The sequence below is a fragment of the Dromiciops gliroides genome, chromosome 2 (genome assembly GCF_019393635.1).
Source record: "Dromiciops gliroides isolate mDroGli1 chromosome 2, mDroGli1.pri, whole genome shotgun sequence".
Lineage (NCBI taxonomy): Eukaryota > Metazoa > Chordata > Mammalia > Microbiotheria > Microbiotheriidae > Dromiciops > Dromiciops gliroides.
The window spans coordinates 666,926,009-666,942,463 of NC_057862.1; the positions used below are offsets into that span (position 1 = coordinate 666,926,009).

Below are 16,455 nucleotides of genomic sequence, written 5' to 3' on the forward strand. Positions count from 1 at the left end.
CCTAGTAATTTGCCCCACAGCTGTATCCTTAAGACTTCTGGGTCTTTTCATCCCCCCTGCAGCTAAATTCTCCTATATGTATGTCTTCCTTAATCAGTCAATCAACATTTATTAATGTTGTCAGGCATATGCCAAGCACACGGTTTCCTAAGAGCAAGGAATGCCGTGCTTTTCTGTCTGTACCACTAGTGCTTCGCACGTAGTAAGGACTTATTCATTCGCGTACTGTTTTTCTTAAGCAGAGTTGGAAAGAAGTCCTGGTACCTCCTGAGATCTGGTCCCTTATGGAATACTTTGAATGCTGTTATGCTGCTTTATAGCACCACCTAGTGGTTCGTTAAGTGCACAAACAGCAGAATTCCGGGCGCCCAGACTCAAAGTTGAGAGTTCAGCAGTCATTGAGCCTTACCTCTCCCTACTTGATCAAGAATCGTCCCTACAGCATCCCAGACAAGTGACCACCATTCATCCTTTGCTTGAAAATCTTCAATGACGGCCAACGAGGCAGCCCATTACATTTTGGGTTCGTTCTAATTTTAAGAAGTTCTTCCTTCTGTCAAGCCTGTATCAATCACGGACCTAGTTCTGCCCTGAGTCCGACAGGACAAGTTTTCTACGCCATAGCCCTTCTGTCTCCAAACCAAGGAGTCTATTGCTGGTTACATCTGATTATGAGAAGCTGTGACTCAACTGGGAATAGTGGTGAAGAGATCCCACCCATCGGGGAACAAGACCAGCAAGAGCCCACTCAGATCACCGGAAGGCAACATGAGTTAGGCCCTAGTTCGGTTCTTGCCTGGCTATGCCCATGGACATATGCCCATGGTCTCCTTGCCTCCTATCTCCCTTCTGTAATCTATCCTCCACACAGCTGCCAAAACTTTCTTTCTCAGTTGTAAGTTGGACAACGTCAGTCTCATTTTCAAGAAACTCCAATGGCTCCCTCTTGGTCCTAGTATAAAATACACCCTCTTCAGGAAAGAATGCCCCTCCCCAACCTCAAAGCCTACTTCACTTCAGGGGTGGGAAGTGATGGCTGTAGAATGTTGGATATATTGGCAGACATAGTTAGCATGTTGATGGTATCAATGAACTTCTTTTTTTTCCCTTAAAAAATTATTACAAAAGATGAGGGGGGGGCAGCTAGGTGGCACAGTGGATAGAGTACTGGCCCTGGATTCAGGAGTACCTGAATGCCTCAGACACTTGACATTTACTAGCTGTGTGACCCTGGGCAAGTCACTTAACCCCCATTGCCCCACCAAAAAAAAATAAAAAAGATGAGTAGGGAAGGAGGGAGGAAGAGATACATCTTGAGACAAATGTATTATAAAAACAAAAGGCATCAATAAAAAATTCTGTTTGGCATTTAAAGCCCTTCACAATATGAATTCAACCTCTCTTACAAAATTATTACATTCTCTCCTGACAAAATAACCCTAGTGATAGCTCCAGATGCAGTAGGGAGGGGGGTAGGGAGGAGTTGCTTATATTTTTAGTCTTACAGATGGTTAGTACATAGCCTGGACTTAATATAAACTTGGTGACTTGACAACTTGATTTGAGAGACCTTAAGTGACCTGTCCACGGTCTGAGGCAGAATGCAAACTCAGGACTTGCTGATTTCAAGTGCAGCAGCTTTGAAGGGCTCATAAATACTAACCATCAGTTGTTAAATGAAGTGGCCAGAGAACAGGTGGAGGTACTTGAGCTAAATCAGGAAGGGAGACAAAATAAATTATTAGATGGGATTAGACAGTGTTTTGTTGGTAAATGAATTCCTGCAGGAAACCCACCCACACAGGACTTTCAGGATAGCCTGTTTTCATTGACATTTAGAAGGATGGTGCCAAGTGGTAATCAAACCAGATGAGTCATTAAGGGCATACACCCAGTGTGTGTGTGTGTGTGTGTGTGTGTGTGTGTGTGTGTGTGTGTGTGTGTGTATGCATGCACTTGCACATGTGGGATGGAATTAAAAAGTATATGCATTTATCAGTGCATACTCTGTGCCAAGTACGGTGTTAAGTTCTGGGGACACAGAGACTTTCCCTGTGTTCAAGGAGCTCCCACTTTAAATGGGGAACACAATATATAAATGAGGGCTTACAATCATGTTCATTTCGTGGCAAATAGACCAGGTAATACTTCAATTTTGGTAGGAAAAACACAACGCTGATGTCAAAATCTTGAGAACTTTGGGGAGCAATGGTGGTCTTTGAAGAAAAGGATAATAGCATCTTGAAAGACTCTTGTCTGGGTCCTCCCAAAAGTTCACCATATAAACCTTTTTAAAAATATATATACCTTTTTTTAATCATGCAGGTTTTAGTGGCAAAGAATGGGATTTGAATCCTGGCTCTGTTACCCATGGGATATTGGTTAAGTCAATTAATATCTCTGTGCCTCAGTTTCTTTACTTGGGAGATAATGACGTTGGATTAGAAAATTTTTAAGGGTGTTTTCAACTTTAAAACTATAAACTTGGGGGCAGCTAGGTGGCACAGTGGATAAAGCACCAGCCCTGGATTCAGGAAGACCTGAGTTCAAATCCAGCCTCAGACACTTGACACTTACTAGCTGTGTGACCCTGGGCAAGTCACTTGATCCCTGTTGCCCCTCAAAAAAAAAAAAATATATATATATATATATATATATACACACACACACACACACATACACACACACACTTTTGGCATTTGTTTTAATCTGTTATAAGCATAAGTTGAATGTTGTAACCACTATATTCATGCAGAATAAACTTTCAAGTGACTGAGAAAAAAAAAATTTCCATAGAGGCACCACCCAATGCCCTGGAAGTTGTCCTTACTTTCTCCCAATATTATGAGGGAACCATTAAGGCACTCTAGTTGTCTTGCCTATTCTTGCCTATCACACTAATTAATTCGATTATGAAACCCTTGGGGACATAGGTGGTATTTTCATCACTGCTGCTGGTCAAAAGTGCAAATTTGGGAAAAAAGCCAAAGACTGATAATGCAATTTGGTTCTTCCTGCTTTGCTTTATGTATTTGAGGAAGAGACATTTGTGATTCCTGCTGCACTGGGCAGGAGAACACAATGGCCTTCCCCAGGCCTGACCAACAAAAAGAAAGACAAATAACAATTCAAAGTAGCACATTCCAAGTGTCAAATGAAAAGTTAGTATCATCTAGCCTGCTCTCACGGGTTATATCCATTTAACCTTGTCCCAGTAATCCTGTTGAAATCCCAATGTCTCTGCTGATTTAAAAATTCAGATTACAGAGTAAATATCTGAACCATCATAAAGCATCTAACCAGGTTTAATCAGTGATATTTATCTGAATGTATATATAGGTCTTACATCAGGAAATGGCTTTTCATATATGTAGAGTCTGAAGAGTGAAGTGAAGAATGTCATCATAGAAATGATTTTAAAAAACAACAAAGAAAATGAACTATTTAGGTGGGGAGATTGAGGTATACATGAACAACTTGTGGGATCCACTGGTATCCAAGAGAATGAAAGGAAAGCTCCCTGAACATTAGGTGGATCCTGTGGAAGGACAGAGAAAAACGTTGCACAGGATGGGTAGGCATGGATGGGCTACAATCTGCGTCATTGGAGGGGATATTCACATTAACGTGATCACAGATCCATTTGGGCGTTTGATAATATTCTGCTTTAAGTTAATATGACAATCTTCTCCTTCCCATTCCTTCCCTCCATCCCTCCCAGCCTCCCTCCTCACATCCCTGAAGACACCCGTCCATTTCAACCATATGGCGCGGTGTTCTCTTTATCTTTGACAAAAATCGAACTCCTCAACACAAATGTTAGTGCAGCAGGGAAGGCCACGCATCAGAACTATGAAAGTGGGAAGGCAGCCATGATAGCTGTTTTCCCAGAAGCATATCTCAGGATTCCTGTCCACGCTTAAGTTTTATAAGAGAGACAATAAAACTATTGTTGGTATATTTGAGTCTAGCAAAATATACTCAGCTAGAGGGAAGGAGTCAGATTTTTCTTGATGGTGATGAGACAATGTGGTTTCAGTGATTTGGGTTACTGGATATTTTTTCTTTACCTCTCATTTATCAGGGATGCCACTCCAGATAGCATCCAGGAGAGCTTGTGTTCTAAGGGAGTCTGTGGCCTATTACTAATGCTCCATAAGGCTCAGGCCCAGGTAATAGGTTAGGAAGTAGCCAGGGATGACTCTGGGCCTTCGGGCTCAGCAGAAGTTGTATATTTGATCTGTGACCTTAAAGCCAAGAATTCAAATTTGTGGGTGGGGGCATTTACTGTCAGTGAGTCCCCCCTTAGCAACTGCAATAGGATTCTGGACCACTGGACCACTGGATATTTCTATCAAGGTACAAAACTGCCCTTAAGTCATTTGGGCTGGCATCAGGAGATAATACTAAGAGCTTGATTGGATCACCAAAAGCCATCACAAATGCATGTGAAAGGCAGCTAACCAAGTACTTAGAGACTCAGTCATATTTCTCTTCTCCACCACCTTCATAAGGTATAAGGGAGTCCAGGACAGACTGAGGCTTTCTTCCCTTCTTCTTAGGGCTCTTCTCAGAGGGCTTTGATGAGTCTAAGCTTTGGTAATAAGTCATGGATTATAGTACTAAATAGGGGTGATGGAGTAATAGGACCTGCCTCCCAAACACATTCCCATTCAAGTCAGAGGCTAATGATAACATTTATATAATATTTTAAGGCCTGCAAAGCACTTTATATGTATTATCTCATTTTAACCTCACACAATCCTAGAAAGGTGGGTATCATTCCATTTTATAGATGAAGAAACTGAGTCAGACAGAGGTTAAGTGACTTGCCCAGGGTCACACAGCTGATAAGTATCTGAGGCTGCATTTGAACTCAGGACTTCTTTATAACAAGTCCAATACCCTATCCACTGTTACCTAGCTACCTTGACCCTCTCTTATGTTATTCCTAATGTGAAAGGCAATGGATAGAGCAGAACACTTAACTTGGAGTTAGGATAGATCTGAGTTCAAATGCAACCCTAGATACTTACTGACCTTGGGCCAGTCACTTAATCTCTCTCAGACTCAGTGTCTTCATCTGAAAGATGGAGGTAATAACAGCACCTCCCTCTCAGGGTTGTTGTGTGGATCAAATGAGATAACATACTTAAAATGCTTTGTGACTCTTTCATTGAATAAATGCTATTGACCACCATCTTTTTCTCCCCCACACAATGACTCTGTTACTCACTCTTTCTAGGCTGCCTGCTAGCTTTCTCCTTCCAAATCACACTCTCTACTTAGCATTTCCTTTGTAGAATTACCCATACTCAAGCGACTAAGTTTTGATCACCATATCTTTCATTAATACCAGTGACAAAAGGCACATAACTTTGCATTTCTTTTTTAAACATTCATTTTTTCTTATATTTTGTTTCAAATTCTCTCCCTCCCCTCTCCCTTCTCTTACCCATTGAGAAGACAAACAACATGATGCCCATTATACATGTTATGAAAAACATATTTTCATATTATCTGTATTGCAGAAAAGGGCAAGAAAAGTAAAAAAAAGTTTAAAAAATCTTCTTTATTCTACACTAAGAGTTCATCTATTCTCTCTCTAGAATTGGATAGCATTGTTCATCATGAATCCTTTGGAATTGTTGTGATCATTGTATTGATCAGAGTAGCTAAGTGTTTCACAGTTGGTCATCATTACAACATTGCTGCTCCTGTATGCAATAATCTCCTGGTTCTGTTCCCTTCATTTTGCATCAGTTCATTAAAGACTTCCTAGGTTTTTCCAGACCTAACCTAATATTTGTTTAAAAAATACCTAAGGCATTAAAAACCGAATCAGTATTCCTGGCAGCTGTGAGAAGCTATGTGCCCCTTACCCTTCAGAGCTATACACCTTTTGCTAGCATCCTTAAACTCTAACAACTTGTATTGCTGGGCAAGGGTGAGCTGGCATTTAAAACTAAGCATGTAGGAAGCCTCATAAATTGATGGAGAGACAGAAAATGAGAACTTTCACATCATGATCATTATGGCTGAAAATAACATTCATGTAGCACTTTGAGTAGGTAGTGGCACAATGGATAGAATGCTAGTCTGGAGTCAGGAAGATGAGTCTTCCTGAATTCAAACCTGGCCTCAGATACTTAGTAGCTGTGTGACCCTGGGCAAGCCACTTCACCCTGTTTGCCTCAGTTTCCTCATCTGTAAAATGAGCTAGGGAAGGAAATGGCAAACTACCCCAGTATTCTTGTCAAGAAAACCCCCAATGGGGTCATGAAGAGTTGAACGTGACTGGAAAACGATTGACTAACAAATGTAGCACTTTGCAAATACCTCATTTTATCCTTACAACAGCCATTTTATAGATGAACTCAGGTCTATTCTGATTGTAGGTCTAGGGCCCTATCCAAGGTTCTACCTAGCTACCTTGTCGTCTGCTTGCCAGGACACATCTGAATGTGGTCTGAGGGTAATTTTTAGCTGCTTTTTTCAAAGAAACCCACTTTCTAGTAGATATAGCCAGTGATAAATAAAGGTCATTGGTTGTGTCAGTTACTCTTTTGCAAAATCAAACTGGCAACTTTGCGGGCATCCTGTGGTCTTATAGTAGGCCTGGCATTTTTTTCTTCTTGTATGTGCCACAAAAAGTGTTCCTATCCACTGACAAGGATTGAAAGTTGGCACCCCATTTGGAAATGAGTTAATAGCGTGGCTGTTCAGTCGTTTTCAATCATGGCTTACTTGTTGTGAGCCCTTTTGAGATTTCCTTGGCAAAGATACTCGAGCGGCTTGCCATTTCCTTCTCCAGCTCATTTTACAGATGAGTAAACTGAGGCAAACAGGGTGAAGTGACTTGGCCAGGGTCACATAGCTCGATTTTAACTCAGGTATTCAGGACTCCAGGACTGGTGCTCTATCCACTGAGCTACCTAGATGCCCTGCTAGAACATTAAGACAAATATAAGAAGATGGAATTTAATTGGGATTAACCTAAAGTCTTCCTCTTGGATTTAACAGAAATAACTTTGCTAGAATAAGATGGGGAAGGTATGACCAGATAGTTCTTCTGAAGAATCAGGCGCTTTTATGTTAACAACTTCTAGCTCTGTGTCGTTTGCAGTTCTTTTTTTTTATATTAGGTCTCCCTATCTCATCCAGGCTGCAGGTGCCAGTGCCACTCCTAAGACTAATGGGCTTAGAGCCCCAACTGCTCCATCTCAGAACTGGGCGGGTTATGTTTGCCCCTCTTAGGCATTAAAATGTGCAATAGCACATGGCCACGCACAAAAGGCTTTTCACATTCCCTACCCCAATCCATTCTTAGACCATTCCTGTAAGTAGAGAGAACGAGTGTGGTTGCCCCATTTGGCAGATGAGAACATTGAGGTAGTGGGAACATAAGACACTAGAACGTGAGGGCAGAGGTTCCACTTTGTTATTTGTATCTCTAGCACCTAGCACAGTGTCTGGCCCACATTGGACATCCAGAAGTTGCTGGTTGCCTGGCAGGGTGAGTGGCTTGCTTAGGGTTCAATAAATAGTTATCAGCAAAGCCAGAATTATGCATGCAGGTCTCCAGACTCTTTTCATCTGTGCCAAGAGTCCCTAGGGAACAGACAAGAGAGACTGTTTGAAGCTGATCTCTCTATTTCTCAGGTACCTCCCAGATTATTATCCCTAAAGCTTTCCATAAACTCAGAAGTCCAGAGAACAGAGAAGATGGCAGATTCACATTTGTTTTCCTTTGTAATAGTTGGCGAATGGTCCTTTTAAACTTTCATTACTTTGTTCTTTGCACCTAAAGTGAGGGAAAGACGCACATTTCTGTGGCTACTGGATGGACAGCAGCCACAAAATCTTGGAACGGGGTAGGCCATAAAGAAGGGGAACCAGATAATCATTAACCAGCCCAGAGGATAGGACAACTCATTACTAGACCAGGCAAGATTATATTCAACTTTTTAGCTTCCGAAGGGGCCTTTGAAGTCATGTGGTCCAGAGATATCAAGCATAAGTCTCATTACATTCCTGAATGATGTGCCGAGAATGAAATTAAAATGTAATTGAGAAATAGTTAAAACAAATACAAACACAGGTAATAAAACATAGATAATAATACTTTTTTTGTTTTTGTTTTTTGTGGGGCAGTGGGGGTTAAGTGACTTGCCCAGGGTCACACAGCTAGTAAGTGTCAAGTATCTAAGGTCAGATTTGAACTCAGGTGCTCCTGAATCCAGAGCCAGTGCTTTATCCACTGCACCACCTAGCTGCCCCCTGTAAGGATCATTATGTATGGGTTTGGTAGCGCCTCTTCCTGTTTGAGTTGGACGCCATCGATCTAGATCAACCCTCTCATTTTATAACAGGGGAAACTGAGGCCTGCAGAAGTAACTTGCCCAAAGGTAATCTGACTAGTTAGTGATTAGCTCTCAGCCCAATGTTATTTCCCTAAGCATACTGTGCCTATAATTGGGCATGATGCTCTTTTGACTTCTTTTCTGATACTTTCCTGCAGGACTGTCCTTACGGTGGTGGATAGAGTGAAGGGAATGGACACTTCTTAGTTGTGTGACCACGAGCAGTTAACTTAACCTCTCTGAACCTCGGTTTCCTCAACTGTAAAATGGGAGGAAATTGAGATACCTCAGTGGACTATAGTGAGGATCCCATGAACCAATACAGATAAAACACTTTTCAAATCTTAAAACCTATATAAAAGGTAACAGTCAGCACTCAGTGAAGAAGTAGCAGGGGGGTTGTATATAGTTAGGAATACAAAAATAATAATGTCAGATAGTCATTATTATAAAGTAGAAGGGCTTAAGACTGTGGAGAACTGAGTTCAAGGATGTGCTGGTAAATGTTCAACAACTGGCTCTCCAAATCAAACCAAAAAAAAAGTATGTATGACATACATTTGACTAGAAGCTGACACCTCCTGAGAAGTCAGGTGACCTGCTAGCATATGTTCAAGGCAGATCTCAGATCCCCATGGAGCCCCAGATTCCAGAGGTGGCCCCCATCCACTCTGCTAAGCTGCCTCTGATGTCACTATCAGCATGCTGATGCTATCTTGGGCTGGGTTGAGAGGTCAAGTGTCCAGGAAGAAGGATGCCCTGGTCCCTTCCATCTGCCCTGGTCAGATGACATCCAGAATGTTGTATTTAGTTCTGGGTGCCGTTATTTGAGAAGGACTTTGGGAAGTGGGAAGGGAATGGGTATTTATATAGCCCCTACTATGTGCTAGTTACTTTTGCGCAGTATATGAGGAATAGCAAGGAGGTCAGTGTTACTGGATTCTAAAGTATTTGGAAGGGACTAAGGTATAAGAATACTGGAGGGGCAGCTAGGTGGTGCAGTGGATAAAGCACCAGCCCTGGATTCAGGAGGACCTGAGTTCAAATCTGATCTCAGACACTTGACACTGTGTGACCCTGGGCAAGTCACTTAATCCTCATTGCCCCTCCAAAGAAAACCAAAAACCAAAAAGCAAATATTATCTCATTTGATCTCGGCAACAACCCTGGGGGAGATAGATGCTATTATTATCCCCATTTTACAATTAAGGAAACAGAGCTAGTAAGTGCCTGAGGCTGGATTTGAAGTCATGTCTTGCTGACTCCAGGCCCAGTTGCACCGTAGAGCATCTAGAGTAGAGCAGGCCCAAGGGCCAGTGTTAGGTGCCAGGATGGTGAAGGATCTATCCCTAGCCTGGAGCCAAGATGACTTAGGGGAGGCTATAATGAATGATCACTCTATCACCAGGAAGAGGGTATTTAGGGTTATTACACACAAGTTTTTCTGACTCAAGGCCAGGCCCTCTTTCCTTGAACTGGTACAGTTGTTGTCCTTCATTCTTTTTTTTTTTTTCCGGGGCAATGGGGGTTAAGTGACTTGCCCAGGGTCACACAGCTAGTAAATGTCAAGTGTCTGAGGCTGGATTTGAACTGAGGTACTCCTGAATCCAGGGCTGGTGCTTTATCCACTGCGCCACCTAGCCGCCCCCGTCCTTCATTCTTGAAGAGCACCAAAATGGCGACTCTATGTTGGGATCAATGTCCAATACAAGCTAACAAGGCTCTACTAGAGGTTGGGCACAAATAATCCCCATGAACATTTGGAGTGGAGATGTCTCTAAATTTGTGCATCTCAAATTTCTTTTGAGCTCCTGCAATTCTGCTTTGCTCATAGAGCACAGTGTCTTCTTTGATGTCCTCATGTCATTCTGGGAGGCCTTTTGGCAGCATCTCCCATTTCCTTTAACTGCCCTGCCAATGGTAATGGTGGGTTGAATTCAATCTATAATCTACCATTTTTCACAATGTCGAAGACAATGTTTTGGCCAGGAGAGACAATAGTGAAATGTAGGGAGGAATTTCCTGTCTGTGACCTTTATCTGTCTTGTTTTGTCTCTGTTTACTAAATCTGAAGATAGGTATGGAAATCAAAAAACAACAAAAAACCAGGAGCTCCCAGAGTATTGGGATAGTTTGCCCTTTGCACGGGAGTGGAGTTACTTATCGACACCTGGGTGGTTCAACTGCTGCTGAATCAGCTGGATTCAGATTGCCCTCTGTGCATGCCCCTTTACTAGGTCTCCCTTAATCTTATCTGCCCCCAGGGATTTGTTAATCCCTAGATGGTGAGCATTTCCTGTGAGCTCTCTGTTTTACATTGACTTGGACAGTTTTGCTATTGTTCAGTCATTTTTTTCTGTTGTATCCCACTCTTTGTGACTCTTGTTAATCAAAAAAATAAAAAAATAAAAAAACCACAAGTCTATGAGACATGCATTGCAACTAGATTTATTAGAAGAAAAATGAAACATGTGCTTCTGGAAAATATGGCAACTCAAGAAAACAGGTTAAGTTGGCTTCAGGGCAACACCCCATTTGGGATTTTCTTGGCAAACATGCTAGAGTTGTTTTCAATTCCTTCTCCAGCTCATTTTATTGATGAGGAAACTGAGGCAAACAGGGTGAAGTGACTTGCCCAGGGTCATGCAGCTATTAAGTGTCTGAGGCTGGATTTGAACTCAGGAAGATGAGTCTTCCTGACTCCAGGCCCAGCCCTCTATCCACTGTACCACCTAGCTGCTCCATAGGGCTCTTTACATTTACAAACTAAAGAAGCCTGAGTGTATCTCATCCTAAATCTTGGAAGCAATGCCTTTGTTGTACCCTGTGTTCCTGACTGTGAAGGGGCCAAGTCGACTTCTACAGTACAATCCTCAATTACTGAGATGTGTCCCCTGGACAAAAGCCCATCTTAGAAATTGCTGGGGAACACAAACAAGGGAAAATCTTGTGCTTAGAGACCTCAGAGGATGGGACCTGCCATCTCCAGGAGTCTCATTCTACCTTGGAAGAGCTCTCATGCTTAGGAAGATGCTCCCCACATCAGCCCCAAATCTGCCTCTTTATAGCTTCTACATGTTGCTCCTGGTTTGGCCCTTGGGGCCAAGCAGAACAAAGGTAGTCAGTGACCAGGGCAGAATTTGGACCCAGATCTTTCAAGTTCCTCATTCTCTCCACTCTGTGATATGCAGCCTCTCTACTTTTCTCAGGCTTTGTTTTCTCATCTGTAAAACAGAGATAATAATAGCACTTACTTCCCAGGGTTACTATGAGGATCAAATATTTGTAAAGTGCTTTGCAACCCTTAAAATACTCCATACTAAAACAGTATGGTAGACACTAGGTATAGACCAACATCTCACACTATATACTAAAATAAGGTCAAAATGGGTACATAATTTACACATAAAGGATGATACCTTAAGCAAATTTAGGGAACATGGAATAGTTTATCTGTCAGATTTAGGGGCAGGGGAAGAATTTAGGACCAAAAAAAAGATATAGAGAATAAAATTAAATGTAAAATAGATCATTTTGATTATATAAAATTTAAAAAGCTTTTTCATAAACATAACTAATGTAACCATGATTACAAGGGAAGTAGAAAACTGGGAAAGAATTTTTGAAACAAATATCTCTGATAAAGGCTTCATTTCTCAAATATATAGAGAACTGAGTCAAATTTGTAAAAATACAAGTCATTCCCCAATTGCTAAATGGTCAAAGGATATGAACAGGCAGTTTTCAGACGAAGAAATCAAAGCTATCTATCATCATAATGAAAAAATGCTCCAGATCACTATTGATCAGAGAAATGCAAATTAAAACAACTCTGAGGTAAGTGGCAAATATAACAAAAATGAAAATGTTGGATGTTGGAGGAGATGTGGGAAAGCTGGGATGCTAATCCACTGTTGGTGGAGTTGTGAAAAGATTCAATTATTCTGGAGAGCAATTTGGAACTATGCCCAAAGGGCTATAGAACTGTGCATACCCATTGATACAGCAATACTACTTCTAGGTTTATATCCCAAAGCTATCCCCAGAAAGAGAAAAAGACCCATTTGTACAAAAATATTTCTAGCAGCTCTTTTTGTGGTGGCTTTCTGGAAATCAAAGGAATGCCCATCAGTTGGGGAATGGCTAAACAAACTGTGGTATATGATGGTGATGGAATATTATTGTGCTATAAGAAATGACAAGCAGGATGACTTCAGAAAGGCTTGGAAAGACATGTATAAAATGATGTATTGTGAAGTGAGTAGAACCAAGAGAGCATTGCACACAGAGATAACAATATTGTTTGATGAAGAACTATGAATGACTTGACTATTCTCAACAATACAATGATCTAAGACAATCCCAATGATGACTGATGATGAAGCATACTATTCTCCTCCAAAGAAAGAACTGATATTGATTAAATACAGACTGAAGCATGCTATTTTTTACTTTCTTTAATTTTTTTCTTCTAATAAGTTTGCTTGTACAAAATGACAAATTTGGTAATGTTTTACATAATCATAAATGTATAACCCATATCTGTTTCCCACCTCAGGGATGGAGGAAGGGAGAGAGGGAAAAAGGAATAAAAATTGGAACCCTAAACTACAACTAAAAAAGTTTATTATTTTTTTTTAAATGCTCCATACTCATAATTATTGTTATTACTTTTATTAGGTTTCCACAATGGATAGAGTGGACCGGGAGTTAGGAAGAGCTGAATTCAAAGCTGGCCTCAGACATTTACTAGCTGTGTGACCCTGGACAAGTCACCTAACTTTTGTCTGCCTCTCAGTTCCCTCTGCCACTCCAACCAGGACTCGGCTGCTAAACTACATTTCCCATGAGGCCGCGCGCTGACCCCTCTTGCTACAGCGTCTGTTCCCTTCGCGGGGGACCTGTTCCCGATTCGCCTGTCTGAAGATATCGAGAAAATCTCGGCTCCGAGGGAGGTATGGACTTCGGAATTTTATCTTCCCCATTTAAACATTGCTCTTTCTCCATATTTTCTGTCTGCAGGACCGCAAGAGGCCCAGCTGGCGCCTGTTTGTGCCGGCGTCTGCCGCGGCCACCCTCGCCGCCCTCGTGTCTGGGCCGGCCGCTTCGAGGCCCCCTCCCCGGGGTCCTGCGGGTGTCATTGGCGAATGACCGGAGCCCGCTTCAGCCCCTGTTAGAGCCGCCTTCGCCGTGATCATGACTTCGGGTTGTGCGGGCCTCGCCGCAGCCCGCCTCCTGGCGCGCCCCTTCCTCCGTGAGTTCGAGCCCCCTCCTCTCTCCCGCGCCCGGGGGCCCCCGCCCTTCCTTCGTGCCGGGCTGGGCGGAGCAGGCCAGGCCGCAGGCTGCGGGGGTGCCCAGGCCCGAGGAGGCGGAGGCCACGGAGCTGGGGGGGGGGGGGAAGGGGCGGGGAGTTGGGCGCTGGGCCGGGCCCAACTTGGGCACCCGGGCGTCTCCTTTGGGAGCATCGGCAGGGGTCCTCGGGAAACTCGTACCTGTGTGTGACTAGAGGGAAGGGCCTGTGTGGACCCAGGAACTGGGGTTCGGGGGCCTGATCCATTGGGGGGGGTAGACCCCGAGCCATGCCAAGTTAAGCACCCATTGTGTGCCAGGCCCCGAGCTAAGCCCTGGGGATATAGGGAAGGCAAAGGCAGCCCCTGCTCTCAGAGAGCTTACGGTCAGGGAAGACCACCTGCAAACCAGCCTGGGCAGACCCACTATAAACGAGATCCACGGGCAGTCATTCCCCCAGGGGAGGCACGGGCACTGGCGGGGCCGGGATGGCCTCGGAGACCTTAACTGGGACTCGAGGGAGGTCGGTGGGCAGAGCAGGGGAGGAAGAGGGGCCTGCCCTCGGGCATTTTACTTTGTACCCTGGGGTGGTGATGGGAACTTATTGACTCAGCTCGGCTGACCTGTCAGACTCCTGCTTTAAGAGGATCCCTGGGACAGAAGGGAAGTGGTGCTGGGGTGGGCAGAGACTCGAGACCACCCAGACTCCCCTTGCAGTAGCCCCCGAGGGCCTGCTCTGGGGGGTCCCGAGTTCCGGGAAGAAAAGGAGCGTACATGAGAGGATGTTGCAGAGGTAGAGCAGCAGGACTTGGCATCACAGTGGGTATGGGAGGGGTCACAGGGGGGTGGCAACTCCGTTTTGAGCCAGGGTGACTCGGGGCTTGTTGGTACCATCCAGAGTAATGGGGAGGTTAGGAAGAAGGGAAGGTTTGAGTTCAGTTTTAGACGTATTGATTTTAAGATGTCTGTGGAACATCCAGTTCTAGATATGCAATAGATCCTTGGAGATACAAAATTGGCGGTGAGGAGGAGGGTTAGTGCTGGACTAATAGACCTGACTACCATGGGAGCTGATGAAATCCCCAAACAAAAGAATATAAGGGGAGAAGAGAAGAGGGCCTAAGAGAGAGCCTTGGGGCACATCCAGTGTCACCACAGCCTGGACGAGACAGAGAGAGGGACCAGGAGCCAGCAGGCTTGTGAAAACTTAGAACAGTTATCAAGGACTTTGGGCCATCAGGAGCTCTCGGGTCATGGGGAGCCCTGCGTTTGCATTTAGGGGGGACTGGGACCATGGGGGTATCCTGGGTCTGGAGCCACCAGACAGGGCCTCATTTTGAGGACCAGAGAGCTTAGTGGGGAATGAAATGGTGCCTTGGGCAAGGAGAGGGAGGGCATCACGGGCAAGTAGGACCCAGGGGATCTGCCATTGATTGATAGCACTGTGGTGGAGGTTGTTGGAGGTACACTTTTAGGGGTTAGGCCTGTGAGGACTGTGGACATGGAAGTTGTAGATGGAGAGAAGTGAGACTTTAACCATGAGATTTTAGACCTGGGGCCTATAGGTTCATGAGGATTAGATTGGGGTGGGGTGGGAAGAGATTCTTTCAAGGAATTGGGCCTCTGGGCCTCTGCCCCTGGATATCAGTCAGCAAGCTTATTAAATGCTTATAACTTAGGGGCAGCTAGATGGTGCAGTGGATAGAGCACTGGTCCTGGATTCAGGAGGACCTGAGTTCAAATCCGGCCTCAGACACTTAACACTTACTAGCTGTGTGACCCTGGGCAAGTCACTTAACCCCAATTGCCTCACTAAAAAAACCAAACCAAACCAAAAAAAAATGCTTATAACTTAAGTTTTGGGGATGTGAAGGGGCAAAAAACACTCCCTGGCCTCTGGGGGTTCCCATCCTAATGAGGGCAGGGGAGAGAGAACATGTAAACAAACATCTGTATACTATGTATGTATGTATGTGTATACACACACACAGAGTGGATGGTAAGACTGTGGCAGCTCTCAGTGAAGGGGTATGGAGAATGGGCTTAGCCCAGTAAGGAGTCAGGGTTGGAATGGAGTGATTACAGGGGGTGAGTGGGATTGGATCATCTGAGGGGCACAAGGACCCTAATTCGGGGTTGCTGAGAGAGATTTGTGATTGACATTAGTAAATCTTGCTTTGGGGGCTAGGTTCCTGAACCTCACGGGGGGGGGGGGGGTCTTCAGGCAAAGGCTGGGGGGGGAGACTTGGGCTGGATGGCCTATCTCCCATGGTGGTGTAATTGCACAGGTTAGACCCGGATCGACTTAAAAGGTTGTTTAACCACCAGGAAACAGGCCTCTACTGAGCACTCCCGGCACTTGCTGGATTGTTGCTTTCAGCCTTTGAGGAAATCACAAGACAGAGGCCTCACATTGCAAAATCATGTCCTAGGGAAGGAGTAGGTTAGATTTAATTGGCAAATGAAGGAATAGACCAAATATAGGTGGGGGAGCTTTCTGGAGGTGGTGCTTGTTTTGAAATTTGAAGGAGTGAGAAGATAATACTCTGTTTATACAGGTATAGGATGGATAACTTAGACCTGGTCTTAAAGTAAGGAGAGGGTGATAACTGGAGAAGACGGGGAGGTGACAGGAGAGAAGACTACCTGGGGTGGAGAGTAGAAGGTGAGGGTTGAAGTGTGGTATGAAGAGAAAGGAATTTTCTGTCTTCATCTTTTGCCTGGGATTTCCCCCAAAGCCCAAAGACCTTAAGGAATAGTGTTGTTGACCTGGAGAGAATTAGGGTTTGGGTCTGTCAAGAAC

The 16,455-nt window shown here is 44.1% G+C and overlaps 1 protein-coding gene across 1 annotated transcript in view; it reads left to right on the forward strand.

Moving 5' to 3' along the window:
* The first annotated feature begins 13,458 nt into the window (after window positions 1–13,458).
* SUCLG1 (succinate-CoA ligase GDP/ADP-forming subunit alpha) overlaps window positions 13,459–16,455 on the forward strand; it is a 38,917-nt gene continuing 35,920 nt past the window's right edge. Inside the window, exon 1 of the mRNA XM_043985802.1 lies at window positions 13,459–13,617. Coding sequence (XP_043841737.1) covers window positions 13,560–13,617 — 58 coding nt within the window. The 5' untranslated portion in view covers window positions 13,459–13,559. The remainder of the gene's footprint in view (window positions 13,618–16,455) is intronic.